At 36.2% G+C, this 24,531-nt stretch overlaps 1 protein-coding gene and 1 non-coding gene across 7 annotated transcripts in view; both read left to right on the forward strand.

The window, feature by feature from the left end:
• The first annotated feature begins 480 nt into the window (after positions 1 to 480).
• Positions 481 to 24,531, forward strand: part of FASTKD1 (FAST kinase domains 1) — a 33,819-nt gene continuing 9,768 nt past the window's right edge. Inside the window, exons 1-9 of one of the 6 annotated variants that reach the window (XM_067741618.1) lie at positions 481 to 601; positions 2,603 to 3,121; positions 5,795 to 5,863; positions 10,075 to 10,200; positions 12,160 to 12,558; positions 14,605 to 14,715; positions 15,449 to 15,580; positions 20,111 to 20,597; positions 21,800 to 21,914. In XM_067741618.1, coding sequence (XP_067597719.1) covers positions 2,787 to 3,121; positions 5,795 to 5,863; positions 10,075 to 10,200; positions 12,160 to 12,558; positions 14,605 to 14,715; positions 15,449 to 15,580; positions 20,111 to 20,597; positions 21,800 to 21,914 — 1,774 coding nt within the window. In that variant the 5' untranslated portion in view covers positions 481 to 601; positions 2,603 to 2,786. Of the gene's footprint in view, positions 602 to 2,602; positions 3,122 to 5,794; positions 5,864 to 8,872; positions 9,011 to 10,074; positions 10,201 to 12,159; positions 12,559 to 14,604; positions 14,716 to 15,448; positions 15,581 to 20,110; positions 20,598 to 21,799; positions 21,915 to 24,531 lie in introns of those variants that run through there. The other 5 variants (XM_067741622.1, XM_067741619.1, XM_067741623.1 and 2 more) reach the window with 5 other exon arrangements.
• LOC137226878 (small nucleolar RNA U13) lies at positions 18,753 to 18,855 on the forward strand. Its single transcript, XR_010944574.1, has one exon. It is a non-coding gene; the product is annotated as a small nucleolar RNA U13 (small nucleolar RNA).

Below are 24,531 nucleotides of genomic sequence, written 5' to 3' on the forward strand. Positions count from 1 at the left end.
ACAGAGTTTCCTTTTGGAGTTATAAAAATATTCTAAAATTGATTGTGGTGATGTTCCACAACTCTGAATTAAGAAAAGCCACTGAATTATACACCATAAATGGGTGAATCGTATGGTGTGTAAATAATTTCTCAATAAAGCTCTTAAATTTTTTGTGGTCTGGAACTGGTACCTGCCTACCACTACGCAAGTGCAGAAACTGAGAGAAATTTGATGCTTTTATAGCATTCGATAGTTATTCCATACACGTTGAACATAAATAAAAATCTGGACGTGTCTTTTCCATGTTTAAGTTTTCAAATTTCACTTTTCTAAGTATTCATTTCTACTGTATATTATAAAAATATCAGTCTTCACGGACTGGGAGAAAACCTCATATAGTTGAGAAACACGTGCCCTAAGGACCTATAACTTCAAGATGTGTGGCCCGAGTGTCTCAATGAGGAACTACAATACCCAGAATTCCTACCAAATGCGTAAGCGACGTCTATTCCGCCGACCTCGCCGCGACGTGCCCTTGGGCGTGTAGTGCGTGCGTCTGGTAGTGCACGCTGTGTTCGCCCGGCCTGTTTTCATGGTTTGGGGACGGACACCACGAGAGGTAAGGTGATGTCTTTCGAGGAAAGGCTAAAAACTCTGGGATATGAGGGAGGCGTGAGCGACACAACCGAGCCTGTTGCGTCCCTTGCTGGGAGACGTGGAATAGGCTGGAGTTCTGAGCCCTCGTAACCAGGCTTAACCGCGATCCATCAGAAAAGTTCTCTGGCGTTGAAGGAAAAACTTGCCCGCAGGTCCCGGCCGGCTGGCGGCGATAGGTTTTCTTTTTAATCAGAGCACATTCTCGGGCCGGGACCCTGGGTTCGGCTGAGAAACGGAGGCTTTCATCCGGGTATTGGATTTCCCGGAGCGCGGAGGACTAGGGCAGGGCTGATCCCTCTCCCAGCCAGGACCGGGAGACCAAATTCATTCGTTCAGCTCCACTGTGTGCCAAGCGGGGAGGATGCCTGCCATTTGCCAAGGGTGTCGTTGTGTATCCTGCACAATACCTGTTCACGGCGGGTAACCTATCTGTCATTTATAGTCCCAAGGCCCCTCCTTTGGTTAAGTCACTTCCCCAAGGTCACTTAGCTGGGGACTTGACACCTTGGTATTGTAACCAGTGGGTTCTTTCCACTTTCAGATGTGAATAGGCAGGAGACTCTGCTTTGTGCAGAGTTTTTTGTGTATGTGTGTGATCCAAGTCGGCTTGGGTCGGGATGCTGTACAGATTGCCACAAAGTAGTCAATATTGTCTCATCGTTTTTTCTTTGGCCTAGCCATAGGATTCTGAGGCATACTTTTAGTGTTGGTTTGTTAATGTAATGAGGATGTTCAAGTTGAAAGAACTGGGTGGTTGTCTCAGCTTCATTAGTACTAGAGTAGTTTTTTTTAACCTTTTTGAACCTAGCTTTTCTCTGTAAAATGCAAATGATAGCATCTACCTGGCAGGTTAATTGAGAGAATTTAATGGGATAACGTATTTTAAAAGTCCTTTGTAAAATGTTGCAGCAGTGTTAGATGATAGGATTTTAGTCCCAGCTTTTCTAACCATTGTTTCTCAACTAGAAATATAGACATTTATAATATATTTTAAAAACAAATTATTCTTTTTCTTTATTGTTTTTGGTTCTCCTGTTGCATCACTACGCAACTACATTACTTGATTTCTTCATATGTCCTGATTGGGCTTTAATCATCTCATTTATTGCTTAAAACCTACTTAAGGTCAATAGTGATTAAACTGTTTGAGTTCTTTTAGTGTACAAGGAGAAAGGAGCGAGAAATTATCTTGAAAGCAAATATACCAGAAATCATCCCTCTGAAAAAAACATTTTTTATTATGGCTCTGAATTAATGGCTACTCTTCGTAGAAACTATAAAGGCAAAATGTTTATTTATTGCAGTTTTATTCTTCTATTTAAAAAGATGCTTCTTTCTGGGTTGGGATTTTTTTTTTCCCCTTCTGCTTTTATAGTCAAATTTGAAAACTTCATGTTAAGTGTCAGATTTATCATTTTTAAAATGGAGTGTGGGGGGCTTCCCTGGTGGCGCAGTGGTTAAGAATCCGCCTGCCAATGCGGGTCGTGGGCCTCGAGCCCTAGTGCCGGAAGATCCCACATGCCGCGGAGCAACTACGCCCGTGTGCCACAACTACTGAGCCTGCGCTCTAGAGCCCGCGAGCCACAACTACTGAAGCCCGTGTGTCACAACTACTAAAGCCCACGAGTCTAGAGCCCTTGCTCTGCAACAAGAGAAGCCACTGCAATGAGAAGCCTGTGCACCGCAACAAAGAATAACCCCCGCTCACCGCAACCAGAGAAAGCCCGCACATAGCAGCGAAGACCCAATGCAGCCAAAAATAAATACTAAAATAAAATAAATAAATAAATAAAATAGAGTGTGGAAGGAAACCCCTTTTCCTGGATATTTAGTTGTGGATTAAATCCTGCTCTCAGGTTCAGGCTAAGAACAAAGTGTGTAATTAATGGAGGAAAAGCTTGTTATTTTAATTAGAATTTTGGAATTTGATAGTTATAACTCTGTTAAACTGATTTCTTTACAGAAATTGCATATTGGAATGGGATTTGGAGTCATCATAATGGAAGCAAGCTACATGAAGGAAAAACAGTTATTTTTATACCAGCATATTGCATCTGACTGCTAGTTGCAAATGGTTTTCTTTACGTAAGAAAATTTGTGATATAAATGAAAAGATAGTTTTTTTTCCTAGACTGATTGTTTACAATATGCTTCGCCTAAGAGCTATTTGTCCATTCTCCTGGAGAGTGTTTCAGTTTCGACCCTTTAGTTTCGAACCATTACTTAGTCGGATGAATAAGTGTACAGATGAAGAGCAAATATTTGATCTTATTGAAAAAAACAAAGCCATACTTTCAGAAAAGCAAGTGGCATGTGCACTCAGTATGCTTTGGCAGTTTCAAAAGCAGAAGACCAGCTTGTTAAAAAATGTGGAATGTATCAGAGACCATCCCCAATTTCTTACTCTTCATAATTTAGCTACAACTAAAATGGAATTCATGAATGACAATACCTTGGTGAATGTGTTATACATCATACAACAGTAAGTAATGTACTTTTAGATTTTATAGAAATGATTGTAGTTTATTTTTATATTTAATTTTCTAAAAAGCTCTAAACGGAAAAAAATGTTTTTTTCCCTTTTTCCTGATAAGCTAATTTTTTAAATTTAATTTTAATTTTATTTATTTTTGGCTGCATCAGGTCTTCGTTGCTGCGCGCGGGCTTTCTCTAGTTGTGGCAAGCGGGGCTACTCTTCATTACAGTGCGCGGGCTTCTCATTGCAGTGGCTTCTCTTGCTGCGGAGCACAGGCTGTAGGTGAGCAGGCTTCGGTAGTTGCAGCACGGTGGGCTCAGTGGTTATGGCACACGGGTGTAGTTGCTCTGCGGCATCTTCCCGGACCAGGGATCGAACCCATGTCCCCTGCATTGGCAGGTGGATTCTTAACCACTGAGCCACCAGGGAATTGCCCTGATCATCTAATGTTTTAAAGATATTTAAAGGATATTTAAAGGATATTCTTTGATTATGGTAATCATTTCACAGTGTATATACATATCAAAACATTATGCTGTACAACCTAAATGTATACAATTTTTGTTAATCATATATCAATAAGGTTGGGAAAAAATTTAAAAAGAAAAGAAATTTTACATCATTCTCAAGGGAATCCAGCCTTCAGAAGAGCTGGATGCCCTAAATGAAGAATTGAGCAGCTATATAAAGGGAAAAAGGACACAAAAGTTAAAATTAATCTGTTTGTTAGTCTCATTGGTGAAATTATCCAGGGTGCAAGGGCCATTTAAGTAGCTATAGATGTCAGCACTGTATAAAGCAGAGATACAGTTGTTTTTATTAGGGTGTCAGCGTATACAAGAAAGGGGCTTAAGGCTTTACTTATTCTGGTGGGCGGTGTTAGACTAAAAAAGAGTGACATCCCTTTTTTGGTGATCTTTCTCAGATTTGCAAAGTTTTTTCTCTGAGGTACTTCGTGGGATGTGTATGATAATCAGTTTTGTTTTCTCAGTGGTCATATTAGTTTGGAAAATGCTGAATCAGACGAAATTAAACAGATCTTTATTGGACTTCAGAGCATTCAGAGCCTGCAGGACTCTTCAATATACATATGCTAATGTATATTGTGAACCTTTCAGTGGGGATATTTTCCAAACTTACTTATCCACAAAACATTGTGTTGAACACCTCACAAGAACACTGCACAGATGGAGAAATGCTGCTTCATGGTGATTTGCCCCCAAACCGCATTTCTGTGTATCCCTCCTAAGTCATATTTTAGTGAGGAAAGGATTTTAAGAGTAAAATATAATTTTGTTTTCAAGTTTTTAAAATAGCATGTAGTTTGATTTTGTTTCATGACTCAACCTGAAAGTCTTTGACTTTTAGGAGAAAAAATAACCTAGCCTTAACATTATAAAGATGTGGAAATCGGTTAAAAAGATTTTTATATGTACAACATATAATATATATTGCTTAATTATATATAGAAAATATCCATTGTTAGTGAAGGTATATGCTTTGCATTGTTAGTGAAGGAACTACCATATGCTTCTGGTGGTATAATATGTATCCAGAACTATAAAAATGTCCTCGGACCCAGTAATTTTGCTTCTAAGATTTATCCTAAGAAAGTAATCTGAGATACATGTAAAGATTCTTGGGCTTCCCTGGTGGCGCAGTGGATAAAAATCTGCCTGCCAATGCAGGGAACACAGGTTCCATCCCTGGTCTGGGAAGATCCCACATGCCGCGGAGCGGAGCAACTAAGCCCTTGCGCCGCCACTACTGATCCTGTGCTCTAGAGCTGGTGAGCCACAACAGCTCTAGCCCACGTGCCTAGAGCCTGTGCTTCGCAACAAGAGAAGCCACCGCAATGAGAAGCCCACACACCGCAACAAAAAGTAGCCCCCGCTCTCCACAACTAGAGAAAGCCTGCGTGTACCAATGAAGACCCAAAGCAGCCAAAAATAGATAAATACATAAATAAATTAAAAAAAAAAAGATTCTTGTACATGGTTATTCATCCCAACATTGTTTATAATATTGAAAAACTAAGATCCTAGTAAGTTGGTGAATGTTTAAATGATAATTTATTCACATAATTAATAGTACACAACCACCAAAAATTATGTTTTGAAGAATATGTAATGATATGGGTAAAATGTCCACAATATAATGTTAACTTACTGAAAAAGGCAGGATATAAAAATGTAAAAGAAATATGTATATGTCTTTAAGTATGTAGAAAAATAACTGGAAAGAAATGCTCCAAGTTAATGATGGTGGATATTTATGAGTAGCAGAGTTATAAATGATTTTTTATTACCCACTTAAAGTTTTTCTTTATTTTACAGACTTTTTCCTATAGAAATATTTTTTGCGGTCAGAGCAAAGTAGTACGTGTTAGGTGTACTTTTAACATAAAATATATCATTGAACATTTTTATTGTTCAGTGGAGGTCATTGAAATGTACAGATAAAAGGATGAGAAGGGCATGGGATAAAGTATAGGGGTTTATTAGATTGTACCAAGAAATCAGAATACTGAAATGAGACCAGACCAGAAATAAGGACTGATTGTGTAAGAATATAATAACTTGTGGTTTACTTTTGCATTATAATCCTTACTGCATGTATGTTTTTAATAATTTTAAAATGTTTCTGTATAGAAAATTATTTTCTCTTGATTTTATTGAGGTTTGGTTTTGAGGCCCATGACCCGCTAGTTGAAGCACTAGTTACAGAAGCATGGAGAAGACTGGAAAGGCAAGTACTTTGGGTTTTTCAACTAAGATCAGGGTTGTCCTTTTCAGGGTTAGCACAGTGAAATCTTATAGGGAAAGAATGAGGAGCTGCTGCCTAACTATCAAGCTTCATTGAAAAAAATGTATTTAAATTCAGTTTACTTGGAGGGGTTTTTGATCATGTAAAGTGTGTTTATTTAGCATGGTGAAATCTTGTAGGAAAAGAATGGGGAATGTGTTTTTTTCCTTAAGAGAGAAAGAAAAGTATTTCAAATATTCCCTATTTAAGGGTGTGGAATGTAGTGTGCTTTAAACATATATAATTAATCAAAATATAAATAGAGTCACTGCTATTCTTGGACTAGGCTTTCTGAATTTTCTTTTCTGAAAGAGTTCTGCTTCAGAAAGAAAAACATTCTGAGTGATAGGCTGTCAGTAAAAACCCTAGATGTTCAGGAGTCATAAAAGGAGAAAGAAGATACCAGTTCAGGAGAAAGGAAAGCTATATAACTGTTTAGCAGCATCTATAGGTACTTGTCTATCACTCCATCTTTATGAAGAGGCAGTGAGCAGAGTCTTAGAAGCTAACAGTGTCTTAGAAGCTTTCAGGTCCACTACTGTGGATAGTATCAATTCAGATCTCTTTTCCACTCTATACACAGCTATATCTTTAGCATATTGCCATAATCAATAATCATCTAGAACGGGGCATGACCAGAAATACAGCCGCCCCCTCCCCCGTCCCACACCCCACGTTCATGGGGAACCTGGTGCTAAACCATTGGTAGACGACCTACTTCTGGGTGGGGGGTTTCATAGTAGCAGAGCAGCTCCCTGCTGTGATCTATTGAAAGTCAGCCCTCAACACAAGGGTTTTAAAAAAATAAAAAGAGAAAAAAAGAAAGCAAAAAAAGAAATAAACAAATAATTATCTAGAAAAATGTGAAATTTGTTCAGAGTATTATGAGTACAGAGAAGCCTATGGTATCCTATACTATATTATTTATGTTTTATAAGAATATATGAGAAGCTCTCCGTTTATAAAACAGCTGAGATAGTAGCAGAGCTCATTTTGGCTATTTATGAAAACTTTGAATATTTAAACCTAGGGGTTCTGGATAGCCAAGGTCCATCATTAGTAGAATAAAGCAAATGTTAGTGAGGAAAGGGAAAATCAAGGTGGGAAAGAGGAGGAAAACCACAGAACAATGCTCCCTCTAAACCAAATAGTAACCTAGGGCAGAAGAGAAAGGATTGACTAAGATAAGAAACTATAGCTGTTTATTTGTATTTAGATGAGAGGAGCAGCATAAACTTTACAGCTCCTCCTTTGTAGCAGCATATGTTTAAAGCATAAACAATGGTAAATTCTTACAGTTGTAGTCTTATAAAGCTCTGTAGGCCTTTGTTGTGTGAGCTGGATTAAATTAAACAAGGTACCCACCAGATCTCTGGGCTTAGAAATTCCACATTCATTTACTGAATGGTGGTTTTAGTTAATCTTATTATCTAAACCTGTTTGTTTTCTCTCTCCATTTTTGCATGCTCTCTACCTGTAACTATCTTTTTGTTGAGGGTAAGGAGAATAATCTTAGTGCTTTCATGAGCAATTCAAACTAGTCTTCCCGCAGTATCCAAGGACAATTGGTTCTAGCATCCCCTCAGATACCAAAATCCATGGATGCTCAAGTCCCTTATATAAAATGATGTAATATTGGCATAAAACCTACAGACATCCTCCCATCTACTTTAAATCATCTCGATTAATTATAATACCTAGTACAATGGAAATGCTGTGTAAATAGTTGCTCAGCATGCAGCACATTCAAGTTGTGCTCTTTGGAGCTTTCTGAAATTTGTTTTTTAACTGAATATTTTCGATTTGCTGTTGCTTGAATCCGTGGATTTGGAACCCTTGGATACGGAGGGCCGACTCTACTGGGTCTTTGGGGGTTAAATTTGGTCATTGTTGATAATAGCTCAAAACTTTTTTCTTCAAAGCAGCATTAAATGGTATGTGTATTACGTATCTTGAACAAATCAATTGTAGAATAGGTGCCTTTTTCATTTTGGTTTTACTCTCTACTACTTAAACAATTAAATTACAGATATGCAATTATACTTCCCAGTGAATCAGACATTTCTTTTTAATTTTTCTTAATTTCACAATAGCTCAGGTGATAATGACTTTGTTCTATGTGGTGTTTTTTTAATTTGTAGCAATACTTTTATTTTTTTATAATACTAAGTAATAAAATTTTTTAAACCCTAATTTGTATTCTATGTGTAGAGTTTCTAATAGAATCATAGAATAAATGTTAATTTCTGATTTTTTTATCGTCATGGTGGCCTATGATGTTAAATTTTTGTTACTATGGTAACTTAATTAAATGATTTTGCTATAATATCTATGAATTTGTTATATAAATATAATTTGTAATGATTCAAATAGAATAGATTATTATGAATTAACACTATATGGTGGATCATAGCAAGAATAATTAGCATGCATTTAAAATTCAAATTAAAAACCCTCTTTATTATGGAAGATTTTAAACATATACTAAAGTAGAGAAATTAGTATAATGAACTCCTTTGTATGCATCATCCAGTGTCAACGATTACCAACAGATAGCAGTCTTGTTTTGTCTAGATCACCTCCAGTTCCCTCCCTACCCTTCAGTATAGTTTAAATTGTGGTATCATTTCATCAGTAAATACCTTAGTATATATTTCTGATAGACAAAAAACACTCTTTAAAAATATATATATAATCACCATGCCATTTTTTATACCTACGAAAATGAACAATTATTCCTTAAATTCCCTAATAACTGAGTTCAAATTTCCTTGATTGCTCTAAAAAAGGTCTTTTTGTAAGGCAGTTTGTTTAAATAAGTATCCAAACAAGGTTTACTGATTACATTTAGTCAAGATTTTCTCTGCCCTTTTTTTTTTTTTTTTTTTTTTTGCGGTACGCGGGCCTCTCACTGCCGTGGCCTCCCGCTGCGGAGCACAGGCTCCGGACGCGCAGGCTCAGCGGCCATGGCTCACGGGCCCAGCCGCTCCGCGGCATGTGGGATCCTCCCGGAGAATGAACCTGCGCCCCCTGCATCAGCAGGTGGACTCCCAACCACTGCGCCACCAGGGAAGCCCTCTGCCTTTTTTTGTAAGTACTCATTTTATTAAAGGATATCGTTTAAAATTACACCAATCATAAGTATGCATCTTGATGAATTTTCACATACTGAAAATACACTTATACTTCTGTGTAATAGCACCAAGATCAAGACAAAGAATATCACTAGTTTCCCAGAAGTTTCTTTCATGCTCTCTTCCAATCACTCCCTACCTTCCCGCCCTAAGAGTGACACTCTCTTGGCTTCTACTACCATAAATTAGTTTTGCTTTTATAAAAATGAAATCCTGGGAATTCCCTGGTGGTCCAGTGGGTAGGACTCGGCACTCTCAACTGTTGTGGCCTGGGTTCAATCCCTGGTTGGGGAACTAAGATCCTGCAAGCCGTGCAGCATGGCCAAAAAACAAAAAGAAAAAAAAGAGCGAGAAATCATATAGTAAGAACTCTTATACCTAGTGTATTTCACTCAATATATTTTAAAGATTCTTCCATGATATTGCGCTATTTGTTATTTTTTATTGCTGTATAGTATTCTAGGAATATGTGCAATTTATTCACTGTACTCTTGATGGACATTGAGACTGTTGCTATTTAGCATTTAGTTTTTTGCTGTTACATATTATGCTGCTGTGCAGTTCCTTATGCTTGTCTTTTAGTGAATTCAAAGTCTTTAAAAATCTGTAACAATTCTCCTTCCTGCTCATTTGTCTTGCCATTTACTTGTTGAAGAAATCGAGTCGTTTTTCCTATAGGAAAATTCTGAAGTTTTTCAAGCATGATTGTAGTAGAGGTTGTATTATTTGTTAATATACAACCTTGAGTTGAAATTGTTCTGTCCTCAAAAAATTAATATGTAAACGATTCAAACAATTTCAAGTGTTTTTTTTCCCTTTTTAAAATCTTCAAGTAGAATTTGGCTTTTTAACTCTTAGCCTGGGTTACTTTTATAATAATAAATAATCAACATTTTAGAAAAATTCATTTTATAGTAGTAATATATTAGTATTTTTTATTGCTTTTTATTTTATAACTGTGTATTATGTTTTAAGTGAAAATAAATGGTAATGATCCCCTTTGTATATTTACTTTAATAGGTTTGATATTAACGTGCTGTCAAAATTTTCCTCTTGCCTGGCAGATCAACATTTATGTTTTAGTCCATTAATGGGAAAAATAGCTGATATTGTAAATAGGAACTTGGAAACGATACAGGACTTAAGGTAAATCTATGTAGGGGCTTTGTGTCATGGTGGAAAGATTCTGGGCTTTGAATGCACACACACTTAGACTTGCTAGTTCCTAACTATGTGACTTTATAATCTCTTGGAAGTTCACTGTCCTCATCTATACAACAGGTATAGTAGTATCTACTGTGCAATGTTGCTGTGGGAATTAGAGATGAAATATGTAAAGTATAACACAATGTTGTCAAGATTTGTGAATTTTCCTTACTTGCAAGCTAACATGTTTGCCTACCATCCTTACAACCTCATTTAACCTTAATTACCTCCTGGAAGGCCCTACCTCTAAATATAGTCATATTGCCAGCTAGGGCTTTAACATATAGATTTGGAGCGGGGGGGAACCATAGTTCAGTCTATAGCATACACCAGTGTTCAAAGCAGCATTAGTCATAATAGCCAAAGGGTGGAAACAACCTTAATGTCCATCAACAAATGATTGGGCAATCAACATTTGGTATATACCCACAATGGAATATCATTCAGCCTTAAAAAGGCGGGAAATTCTGATATATGTTACAACATGGATGAACCCTGAAGACATTACGCTAAGTGAAATAAGCTATACACAAAAGTACAAGTATTGTATGATTTCACTTTATATGAGGTACCTAGAGTAGTCAGATTCATAGGAACAAAGTAGAATGGTTGTTGCCAGGGGTTGGGGGAGGGGAGAATGGGGAATTACTATTTAATCGGTAGTTTTAGTTTGAGAAGATGAAAAAGTCCTGCAGACGGATGGTGGTGTTGGTTGTACAACAGTGTGAATGTACTTAATACAACTGAACTGTACACTTAAAAATGTTTAAAATGGTAAATTTTATATATATTTTCACACATACATGAAAGTAGCTTATAAAAGCAGAGACAATAAAAATCACTGTAAAGTAAATTTTTTTAACTTTAAAAAATTATTATAGACCCATTTGAGAATCTAATGAAATCTTTGGACATTTCCCCACTCCAAACTGCAATTACAAATATATATACAATTAAAATCGTATTCAAAGGGTTTATGATTAAACTAAATAGCAATGCTAGTTTACTAATTAATGTTAATTGGTACTAACATTAAACATTCTGATTAGAGAAGCCAAAGTATTGTATAACTGGGTTTTTAAAAAATAATTTGTTTTATTGAAAGAATTGAAGAAATTTTGAAACAAAAAAATGCAAACAGGCCCCCTATCCTAATGGTTGAGATATTCATGTCTTTTTTGTAGATTGTTTTATAATTATTATCCCCACATGTTTGTTATATATCTTACATTTTGCATTCTTTATTCATTATTAGGTATATTCTTATATTTAGAGTTTCTTGATTTTTGTATCATGTAAGAACTGTCTTTTGAAAGCAGAGACCTCACCTTTGTAATTTTGGTGTTTTCCACAGTGCTTAGAAGATTGATTTATGTTTCTTAAGAGTGTTTATTGAGGGAAGAAATATTCACATTCAATATTGTCCTACTGTTATATATTAATATTAATGTAGCCTGAAACATTAAAAAATATGAAATCATTAGTGAGAAATATTTTGCCAAGATTTTTACTGGTAAATTACAGATACACAGAGAGAGGAACAAAGCGAAGTCTACTTCCAAAAATATAGAATGAGACTTTCCATGTTGCATTCAATGGGCTGTTGGCCCACAGTGATTTCTGAGTAAATTTCACTAAAATATTTTCCTTCAAAGCATTTATCTATAGAACGAGATATTATACACACTAAAAAAAAATTATTTCAATTCTTTTTTGCCTAAAGGGGTTTGATTAGTGGGAGATCAGAGTTCAAGTCCCATTAGTATTTAAAAGAAAAATTTTGTTGTATAAAACCTATAATATTTTTATCAGTTCCTTTCCGTTTCTAAGCATTTAGTCTTAGAATTGCTCATTTTTCTTAGATAATGTAAAAATCTTTGCATCTTCTTCCTTTTCCAGGTGCTTGTCTGTTTTAATGGTCAGCATATCTTCTTTAATATCACAGCGTTTTCAAGAGCAACTAGTGAACAAAGCAGAGCAACTTTTTGACACCATAGATTCTTCCCAGGTCAACATTGCAAGAAGAATAGTACAGTTTCTTCGAAATATTAAATATAGTTATTACCCACTATTGGAAAAGTGCAATAAAGTGTTTTTGAGCAATGTGAACCACCTTGATTTGGACTCCATAAGTAAAATACTTAGTCTATACCACTCTCTACAGTTTCATAGTTTTGAATTTCTTTTAATGACTAAGAAGAGGCTAACAGAATTGATTCCTCTGTTTGACCACCCAGCTAGCTTTGTAAAATTGTTTGTAACATTGGGACCTTTGGCAGGACCTGAAGAAGAGAAACAGTAAGTTCAGCTAAAAATACTTTACTTTTCTTGTTGAGAATATATAGAGCCTTCAAGCTTAGATCTTGCAGTTCTGGAAGCCAGAAAAGTCACTCCACTCAACTGTAGAAGGGAGAATTATCTCTTGTGCTCTGCTCCTTGATTCTTTCTCTGATTTTTCTAATTTACATCTCAAACTCTTAGTCTCCTACTGCTTTGAATGGGGGCCAATAATCCCCTGGTGGCCAACACAGCAGTGGATGTGGGAGAACATCAGTTAAGTGCTATTCTCCCTTCTTAGGCCAGGTGACTGGCTTTACACAGAGAGATAAGACTCCCCCACCCCCAGTACAGAGTGTGGAATATTTAGAATTATAGTAGTCCTAACGATGGACCATTTTATGCTTTGGTGTCTTCAAATTCACCATCAAAAGCATTTATTATGCACATTGGTATATGTTCCCATTGTCAGGTTTGAGTGATTTTGGTCTGATTCCTATCTTTTAAGAATTTCCAGTTTTGCCAGATTTTTTTTTTTAACATCTTTATTGGAGTATAATTGCTTTACAATGGTGTGTTAGTTTCTGCTGTATAACAAAGTGAATCAACTATGCATATACATATATCCCCATATCTCCTTCCTCTTGTGTCTCTCTCCCCCCCTCCCTATCCCACCCCTCTAGGTGGACACAAAGCACTGAGCTGATCTCCCTGTGCTATGCAGCTGCTTCCCACTAGCTATCTATTTTACATTTGGAAGTGTATACATGTCCATGCCACTCTCTCACTTCGTCCCAGCTTACCCTTCCCTCTCCCTGTGTCCTCAAGTCCATTCTCTCTGTCTATTTTGCCAGATTTGATGTAGATAGAAATATTTGGGCTATAAAGATGAGCAAATATTAAATTAATACATGATTACTAGATATGAGCAAACAAATAAGTTTGATTCATAGATTCAGTTGAGCAGGGGTTCCAGGAGTTACGTAATAGAGGTATCTGCCTCATTTCTGTTAGCAAAGACTTCATGGAGAGTTTTATTTTTAAGAGTCCTTTGAATTATATGAAGAAATTTAAGGGTACATTTTAAGAGACTATCAACATGGAAACAAGATGATTATTAAAAAATTTTTATTGGAATCTTTCTCTTTTTTTGTCACCATGCACTGTTAAAATCTTTTATGCCAAGGCAGTACAAAAGTTGAATTTAATTGAGTCCCTGCCTTCAAGGAATTTTTATTCCACTTGAGAGTGCAGAAATACGTAATTGAAATATGTAAATAGCATGACACTTCAACATAGTTTATGAGTAACTACTAAAATTAGTGATATAGATAGTAACTGCTGTGGGCAGACAGAAAAGTGAGAGAAAAATGTGGACTAAAATGGTTGGGAAAAGCTATGGGGAGAAGCTGGGTTTGAAATGTTTGATAAGGTTGGTGAAAAGGATGGTGTGGAACTATGTAGGATGAATAGAAAATGTATCTTTAGACTTCATTTTTAGGCTTGCCTTCTAAATTATTCTAAAAGACACACTTATATACTTTTATTACTGGATTACTTTGGATGGTTTCAAAATGGACCATCTTTGTAAATTTTCAGTTTATAATGTTATCGTAAGTAGTTAGTATATGAGATTTCTGTTAATATGCAGGTATATTGACTTCGTGGTCAGATCTTATTCAGTTTTAAAAAATTGGGGTAGAGTTGGAATATCAATTGTTAGTTCCTTAGCTCTCTAGCTAAAGTTCCTTAGCTCTCTAGCTAAGGTTTACAATGTTAGAATTATTAATTAACCAATTAATTTAAAAACATTTTATCTGTATTTTTTAAGAGATAGTTTAGGATTATAATGAGGCCTTAATTACTTTGAAGAAAACAATGTATTTTTCTTTATTTAATAGTATTTTGTATTATCCCCAGTTATGTGGGGAGAAAATTAGAATTATATATTGAATTCAGTTTTTCTTTCTATTATTTTCTATTTCTTACCTAAGAACTTATTTTTTAAAAAAATTTGTAAGCTAATCATCAGTTTTTCAACATAAAAATATTTTTCTTTGCTTCTAGACTTAAATCAACCATATTATTGATGTCAGAGGAGTTGACTAGCCAGCAAGCCCTGGCAGTGATGGGAGCCATGGAAGAGATGGAAAGCAGAAATTCACGTCTGATTAAAAAGTAATCTTTTCTGAAATTCATGGTGTTAAGTTTAGTTGACATTCATAAGTTACTATTTTTTTTTTGAGAAAAAAACTTAGTTTTTTTTCCTGTAATCTTGGTTTTGAAGAACTACGGAATTAACATTTAAGTCATTGTTTATTTTCTAAATAATTTATTTTTCAAAATAGAGATTTTTAAATAGTTTATAGCATATTTCATTTCATTTGTTGCAGAGGATATAATCTAGGAAAGTGGAGAGCATAGAGCAGAACTGACTTTAAAAGGATGCAGAACAGTTAACATCTATATGAACTTGAATTGTTTCACACTACAGTTGTTACCTTGAAATCATACTGCCATATATTGCCTTTTTTGTTAACTTGACATTTAAGAAGAGACAAAAATACATGGTTCAGTTTGTGTATATTTATCTTTTCATTATCATAATATTATATATTCCTTTAAAAGATATTCCTTCTGCCCTAATTCTTCCAACTCATTGTCTCTTCGCATTTCCCATTGCTTTTAAGCATCTCCGTTAGAGGACCAGTGGATTTAAGGAAGAAAATTAAATCAGTTTTACATTTCTGTCATCATCTTGAGACAGTTCTTCAAGAACAGAAAACCTTGTGTCATTCATTGCTGTTTCTCCAGCACAGAGCATGTCTGGCATGAAACAGCTCCTCAGTAAAAGTTTAATAAAAGTACATGAATGAACTGGTTATAATACATGTTTTATCATTCTTTTTAGAATTGCTTCAATTCTGTATAAACATTTGGATAACTATAAACCAGTAGAGTTATTGAGGATAACTCAAGCATTGATTTTTCTACATTTTCAAAGTAAAGAGCTTTTTGTGAAACTCAGAGAATTGCTGCTTAGGTAAGATTAAAATAGATGTGTTTAAGTCTTTCGCTATTGTTTTTTTTATTTCTTTATTTCACTGTTTGTTTTCTTTATGTATAGAGTTGTTGGAAGTTTTTTTTTTTTTTTTTTTTTTTGCGGTACGCGGGCCTCTCACTGTTGTGGCCTGTCCCGTTGCGGAGCACAGGCTCAGGACGCGCAGGCTCAGTGGCCATGGCTCACGGGCCCAGCCACTCCGTGGCATGTGAGATCTTCCCGGACGGGGTCACGAACCCGTGTCCCCTGCATCGGCAGGCGGACTCTCAACCACTGCGCCACGAGGGAAGCCCAGAGTTGTTTGAAGTTTTGAAAGCAGAAATGGGTAGGTTATTAAAAATGTTAAAGACACTCATCTCCCCGCCATGCCCATTTTGCCAGTGCTTGTGCTTGATATATTTTGAAATGGAAATGAGGTCAGTGGGGTGATGAGTTCCCTAGGTCGTGAATACACAAAGCCAAGCCATTCTCCTTTCCTGCTGGGATGGAATAACCATGAAAAGATTGGAGCTGCTGAAGAAGGCAAAACTCCATTTGGCAGTGCTCACATTTGGGGGCCTTTAGTCTGCTTAGTTGCCTGTTTTAAGGTATATTAAGTTTTTAAATTCGAAATTTTAAAAATAAAATATGTGGGGGTAATGTTAGTGAAAAAGTGTTTTCATACAGATTTTCCCTTTATAATTTTAAAATTTCTGCATTTCTATGGATATAGCATTAATATTTCAACTAAGAAGTTATTCAGTTTTCCATTGACTTTGCATTATGCTAAAATGGAGTTTTCCATTAAAAATTTTTATTTTAAGGATCAGAATAATGAATGAAATTAAAAGCAGATTAACCTTTTTCCCCTCCATTTTTCCATACTAGTTTGCTTTCTTACTGTGATTTTTGAAAGACCAGGCATGGGACTCTATGCTGTAATCGAAAGAGTGACATATAATTGAAAATGATTTTTACTATAATAAGGTGATATCCATTATGCTTAAGATTTGGTTTTGTTTTTTTTTTTGCGGTACGCGGGCCTCTCACTGTTGTGGCTTCTCCCGTTGCGGAGCACAGGCTCCGAACGCGCAGGCTCAGCGGCCATGGCTCACGGGCCCAGCCGCTCCGCGACATGTGGGATCTTCCCGGACCGGGGCACGAACCCATGTCCCCTGCATCGGCAGGCAGACTCTCACCACTGCCACCAGGGAAGCCCTATGGTTGAGATTTGAACTGAAGACTAAGAGGTAGCACTTTATCAGATGAGAATTTTGCATGTTAGATGTGGTATAAGAAGATTCACTGTTTTCTTAAAGAAATAACTTTCTTATCAAGATGATTGAGTACAGGACTATTGTGTCTTCACCCTTTCCATATTTAACATGAACTTTCACAAAGCCTCTATTAAGAATTTTATGTTCTAAATTAGATATAAACTGGCCCAGCAACATTACTTATTTGGTCAGCATGATCTTTTTTAAAAGATTAAATTACGAAATACTGTTTGCCTACAGGTATGCTTACAGAAAAATAAGATAGGAGTGGGAGCATCACAGGTGATTTCACTTTACCTGTAATGTTTTTATCTACTTTATTAAAAAACTTGAAGCAAATATGACAGTGTTGAGGTTTAGTAATTCTCTTTTTTTTAAGAAGTTTTTTTAAAAAAATTATTATTTATTTATTTTTGACTGCGTTGGAACTTTGTTGATGTGCGCGGGCTTTCTCTGGTTGCAGTGAGTGGGGGTTCTCATTGCCGTGGCTTCTTTTGTTGCAGAGCACAGGCTCTAGGCGCGAGGGCTTCAGTAGTTGTGGCACGCGGGCTCAGTAGTTGTGGCTCACGGGCTCTAGAGCACAGGCTCAGTAGTTGTGGCGCACGGGCTTAGTTGCTCCGTGGCATGTGGGATGTTCCTGGACCAGGGATTGAACCCGTGTCCCCTGCATTGGAAGGAGGATTCTTAACCACTGCACCACCAGGGAAGTCCAAGTTTAGTAATTCTGAGTAGCGAGAGCCCTTACATATCTCTGTAATTTAAAATTTTAACCCTTCCCCCTCTTCAGTGTTGAGTGTGTGAAAGAACACAATCTGATTAAAATAGTTCACATAAGCGTTTGTATAAATAGCTCCTGAAACCATTTGGGGAACCCAGGGAGTTGATGTGCTGGAATAATATGTTCTTTTTAAAAAAATATATTGAAATATAATCTACATAAAATATACGTATCCCCTCCACATTACCCTACTCCTTCCTCCTTCCCCCTCCTTCTACAGGTTAGCTACTATCCCTGCTTTTACTGCAGAGATTAGTTTTGCCTGTTCAGTGCCTGGCTTCTTTTGTTTAATATTTTATTTATGAGGTTTACCTCATAATGTTTTTGCTGTATACTCTAGTAAGAATGTAACAATTTTTTTTTAGTCTGTTCTAATGTTGACAGGTATTTATTTCCACTTTTTGGCTATTGTAAATATTCCTGTTATGATACATATTCTCACATGTATCTTTCAGTGAACATATATGTGCATTTCTGTGGATATTTACCAAGGAGTATGATTGTTGGTTTGTAGGTTATACATATGTTCATCTTCAGTAGATCCTGCTAAACAGTTTTCTATTTTTTTTTTCTTTTCTTTTTTTAACAGTTCTCTGACTAGGGGTTGAACCCGGGCCACGGTACTGAAAGCCCGCAATCCTAACCACTAGTCCACCAGGGAACTCCAAATAGTTTTCTAAAGTGACTGTGCCAGTTTATATTAGCACTAGCAAAATGTGAGCATTCCTGTTACTCCATATCCTCACCAACACTTGGTATTTTTTTATTTTCTAATGTTAGCCTTGGTGGTGGATTTGTGGTAGTATTGTAAACACAATTGCATATGTAAGTTTTGGAAGTTGAGGAACCACCATAAGGAAAAACATGAATGGAGGTTGGCAGATTTGTGTCTGTTGGGGGTTTATTTTCAGACAAGTATCACAAGATTGGCAAATACTGAGAGTTCCTATCCCTTGGTCAATTCTGCAAACAGATGTAGCTCTTGGGGACTTTCTTTTCTTTATATAAAATAGTATATTAACTTTTTGTGGTTATAAGAATAAAATAGTCATTTAGTACTTACTGAGTACCTACTTTGTGTCAGGCAATGGACCAAATATTATATGAAAATAATTTTGAGATCCTTTTGTACTTCATAAGCATGATGATTGGGCGTTCACACTATTGCGTGAGATGTGCCTCCCTCAAACCTGTTACGATGTCAACGTGTGACCCATCTGATGTGAAAAAAAGTCATTCTGAAAACAGAGAAAAGTATAAAGAAGAAAATAAAAATCATTTGTAAGCCCTTTCATCTACGGTCAACAGTTTGGTTTATTTCCTTGTGGTATATACTTACATTTTATATCTGTATCTATATCTATATGCTTTCTTTTTCCATAGTTGAGAGTCATGAACGTGCAGCTTTGTATTCTTCCTTCTCCAACCCCCGCACTTAACCTTAACAGCACTTTCCTACATCATTTAAAACTATTTGTAAATGTTTTTAGTGATTGGATATTACCCATCATATGATTTGTACCATAATTCTCTTAACTATTCCCCATCATTGGGTATGTAGACTGTTTTCAAATTTTAGCCACATAAAAAATATGATTAATAACATAACATAAATTTTTGCCTGCATTTTAGATTATTTTCTTAGGCTAGTTTACTAGACAGAGATTGATCATGTCAAATGATATGATTACTTTTAAAGTTCTTAAGCTACTACTAAATTACTTTCCAGAAAGTTTGCACCAACTTTTTAAGTTTACTGTTAGTGAATGAGAAAGCCTGTATCAATGCACCCCTGCTAGCATTGAACATTATCATTATTTTAATATGCTAACTTAATATTTTTAAAAGTAACTCAGTTTTGTTTTAATTTATATTTGATTATCTCTTCCAACACTTCTAACCCTAAAGATTCTTTAAAAGCTCCCAGTTTTTAATTTGTATTTTAACAACTGCTGTCCTGGTGGTAGGGCTTTTACCATAGGGGTTTGGGAAAGGAGGAATGGAGAATGGGGTCAATTGGATGCGCTGTTATCCTGTTTTTGTTTTTTTAAAGCTGGGCTTCTTATGTAGCAGAAGAAAGAAGGGAATCACTATTACTGAGTGGTCACTCTTTGCCTGTTCTAGGTCATACCAGCTCCTGACAGGTCACATCAGAAATTCAGTCCAAGTTCCATCTCCAGCTGCAGCACTGCAGACATTGTTCTGACACTGACGTTTTGTTTGTCAGGGACTATGGTTTTATTTTTGCATAAAAAATTGGGGCAGTGCTTTAGAACATCTTAAGGCTTCCCTTAGTAATCCTTTAAGAGGCTGTCATCTTTGAATTTATCCAACCCTTCTTAAATTAACTTATATTTTAAGCCTATCACACCTATTAATTGTAATAGTAATTATATATTCATATTTTAATATTTATATGTGTATTGGTTTTTTTGCTGATGTATTAATTTTGTTCTTTTCATTTTTCCCTCTTTATAGTTATTTGAAAGTCAGTGTCATACCTAGTGAGATTTCCCTCCTGGTTTGTGCTCTTTCGATGCTTCCTTCTCCTCACTTAGACGAAGCGAGGATATCTCAAATTGAAGCAGTTTTACCACAGTGTGACCTAAATGACCTGAATAGTTTTGCCACATCTGTTTTAAGATGTATTCAGTTTGATCCCATGTATCGGAATAATACTCCTGGGAAACAGTTGAAACTACTTCAAAAATTAGATCACTACGGTCGTCAGAGACTACAAAAATGCAGCAGTTTGAATCTGTTATGGGAAGAAGTTAAATCTCTAAAAGGAGACTGGTTTGCTGATTCACTTCTTGAAGAAACTGTTGTTACCTTACAGCGTTTGATGGATGAAATTAATTACATAAATGTTGCAGGGATTGCATCTTTTATTTCTAGAACTAACTACCTCAGTACTTCGCTACTTGATAGGATAGCCTCAGTGGTCCTTCAGCAGAATGAAAAGGTGAAATTGAAATGTTTGTTACACATTAGTTTTACATAGTTGTCAACTTCTAGAAGAATAAATGTTTATCATAAGTACTTTGAGAACTTGATTGGAATTTGAAGTTTAAAAATTAAGCTCTAGTGGGAATTCCCTGGTGGTCCAGTGGTTAGGACTCTGCACTTTCACTGCTGAGGGCCTGGGTTCAATCCCTGGTCAGGGAACTAAGATCCCATAAGCCACGGAGCGTGGCCAAAAAAAAAAAAAATTAAGCTCTTGTTTCTGGTTCAGCAATTTGTCGTTCCTCCCCTTAAAACCCCTTTCTCCAGCAGTGCAGATTTGGGGAGATCAGCTGTCATCTTTTGGTGTATTACAAATATTGTTAAGATCAGTCAAAATTCATTGACTAGAAGGAAATTCTTAAAATGATAGTTGTATAAGGATAAAGAAGATGAATGATTTTTGTTTTCTTTTTCTTGTTTTCTATAATCCTGTGATAGTTACTTTTACTATTTAAAAACTATTCAAAAGAGTGAGATAAGTGTGAAAACTGAGAAAATTATAAGATCTCCACTGACTTCAATATTCTTGAATTGTCAGTGTGTCTTACACATTTATTTCTGGAACTTGTAAAATGCTGCTTTTTGGATTATGTGAGAAGACAGTCACTTACAAAATCTATTATATAGATCAGGATATGGCTTTTACTTAGAAGACATTATTTCTAATAAGTGAAAATAAAAGTCTGTAGTGCCTGCCAGTTATTAAGTATTGGCTGAATGAATAAAAAAGAAAAAGAAGGAAAGAAAGAAAAATGAATTATGATTATTATAAACTAAGAAACTTCCTTAATTACATTATATTATGAGTCTATAAAATGTGCTGATATCATGGAAATTAGTGACACTATTTTCTTGTCATTTTAATGACTAAGGAATTCTGGAACAGGATTTTATACCAAACAAAATCAATCTGTAGCTTATCTGATTTATTTTTCCTGCATTAATATTTAGAGTTACTAGAAATTAGTGGTGGAATTAAATAAATTATAGCAAGGTAGAAAACGTAATAAACAGAATGATACATGTGTCATTTAACTGTGGGCATGTTCATTTAACTATAGGCATGTTAGATAAAGACTTCTGCTTAAGATAATAATTAGGCTAAATTTTGTTTTGTTTTGCTGAAGTTGAAGCAATAACTTTTTTGTTCTATTTTTACAGATTCATCCTTTTGCAATCCTTGCTATTATTCTTCCGTTCAGTGCCCTGAACTATGATCCACCTCAAAGGGATGAATTTTTCGGAACTTGCCTTCAACACCTTAATTCTTACTTAAGTAGGTATACTGTTTGGTAATACATTGATGAGGAGGTTGGAGGATACTGTTGCTGCTACTCTAATACATATTCCTTTTTAAAGGATAGTGATAATAGCCATGAGTTTTATACCTTCAAAAAATATTTTGGATCCATTTTTTAAACTTTTTTATTATGAAAAATGTCAAAATTACATTAAAAAGTGAAAGAATTGAACAAGTAGCACCTATAAACTCACTGGTTAGATTCAGTGGTTCACATTTTACCATATTTGCTTTACTGTTTGTTTCTCTTGCTCTCTTGTTTTTTTTCTAAGCCATTTCAAAGTAAGTTGTAGGCACTGTGACTCTTTACCCCTAATTGCTTAGGCATACACCTCCTAAGAATAATGATCTCCTACATCACCACAATCCTGTTAATCACACCTAAGAATATTAATAGTCCCCTAATACCTAATACACAATCCATTTTTAAATCTCTCTCATTCTCAAAGTACCTTATTTAGAGTGGTTATTTTGGACCCAGTATTCGATCAAGGTTCACTTATTCCGTTAAGTTATCTCTTTGGTATCTTATGGTCTAGAATATTCTCTGGTTTTTGTTTTTTGTTGTTTGTTTTTTGCTCTGCATTGACTTAAGAGAAAGATTTTTTGTTATCTAAGTTTTCTTTTTTTTAAATAAATTTATTTATTTTTTATTTATTTTTGGCTGTGTTGGGTCTTTGTTGCTGCGTGCGGGCTTTCTCTAGTTGTGGCGAGCAGGGGCTACTCTTAGTTGTGGTGCACGGGCTTCTCATGGCGGTGGCTTCTCTTGTTGAGGAGCATGGGCTCTAGGTGTGGGGGCTTTAGTAGTTGCAGCATGTGGGCTCAGTAGTTGTGGCTGGTAGGCTTCAGTAGTTGTGGCATATGGGCTCAGTAGTTGTGGCTCACGGGCTCTAGAGCACAGGCTCAGTAGTTGTGGTGCATGGGCTTAGTTGCTCCAGCATGTGGGATCTTCCCGGACCAGGGCTTGAACCTGTGTCCCCTGCACTGTCAGGTGGATTCTTACCCACTGCTCCACCAGGGATGTCCCTAAGTTTTCAAATACACAGTAAAATTGAAAGAACAATGTAACAAACATCTGTATACTGTATACCCACAATGTAGCTTTTGAATAATGATTAACATTTTGCCACATTTGCTGTGTGTGTGTGTGGGGGGGGTGTGTGTGTGTGTGTGTGTGTGTGTATGATGAACCACTTGAAGTGTCAGCCCTAAATACTTCAGGTTATAAGGACATTCTTCTATGTAAGCACAATACCAGTACCACACTTAAGAAAGCGAACAAGTACCACCTTCTACCTACTCAGTCCATAATAAAAATTTCCCAATTGTCACCAAATTTTCTTTGATAAATTTTTTAAAGAAACCAACGTTGAGTTGTTATGTCACTTTCTCCTAATCTTTTTTTTTCTTGATGTTTATTTTTTGCAATAGAGGTTGGCCATTTATTGTGGTTTGTGCCACATTCTGCATTTGTCTGAGTGCTTGCTTTTAACTTGCTCCTCCATCTCCTGTGCTCCTAGTAAACTGGAAGTTAGTTATAGATGCTTGATTAGATTCAGATTAAACATTTTCAGCAAAAAATGCCTTTATGTGGTGCTGTATACCTGATATTTGTATCATTTCTGGAGACATATAACATTTGATTGTTGTCAATTTTAAAAGTTTGTTCATTTTTTAAATAGAAAATAAATATTTCTTAAGGTCCTATGTAGATGTTTATTAATTGTCAGAAAGGTTGCTGCTCTGGTGCTGATTATTATGTGTCTCTTTAAAAAGTCTAAATAGTGTTTCAGTGCCAGAAAAAAGTGGAGTAGAAATACTCCTTCCTACTGTTGGCCTTAGCAGAAGCAGTACGTGAGGGTAGCGGAGGCAGGAAATTATTTTTTTCTTTTCATTCTTTATTTTGGTCCTGAATTGTATTTCTTTCTGTTTGGCCTTAAAGAAAAAGGTTTTAATGCTGCTTCTCTTCTCAGACCCACATGTCTCACTTGTCAATATAGTGTGTTTTAGAAGTGAAATGTCTGGCTCAGTAGTTACTGCTTTTTCAGTCAACATTCACCAAGTACTTACTGTCAGGCAGTCTTTAGTCACTGGAGATATAGGAGAGAATAAAAACAGGTAGACTCTACCATTGTTGATTTTACTTTCTGATGGGGTGAAACTGGCATAGACAATAAACAAATACATAAGGTGAAATGGTGATAAGTATTTAAGACCACTAGAGCAGGGTAGGTGTGTACGATGGAGGATAGTGAGGTGGGCTGGATGGAGCGAGGAGGTGTCATTGACCATGGATTGAATGAAGTGAGACACCATTCAGGATGATGTGTCAAAAAATCTAAACAGGGCTTCCCTGGTGGCGCAGTGGTTGAGAGTCCGCCTGCCAATGCAGGGGACATGGGTTTGTGCCCCGATCTGGGAAGATCCCACATGCTGCAGAGCGGCTGGGCCCATGAGCCATGGTCGCTGAGCCTGCGCGTCCAGAGCCTGCGCTCCGCAACGGGAGAGGCCACAGTAGTGAGAGGCCCACGTACCGCCAAAAAAAAATCTAAACAATCATCATCAAAAAATCTAGAAACAATAAATGCCAGAG

The sequence above is a fragment of the Pseudorca crassidens genome, chromosome 6 (genome assembly GCF_039906515.1).
Source record: "Pseudorca crassidens isolate mPseCra1 chromosome 6, mPseCra1.hap1, whole genome shotgun sequence".
NCBI lineage: Eukaryota > Metazoa > Chordata > Mammalia > Artiodactyla > Delphinidae > Pseudorca > Pseudorca crassidens.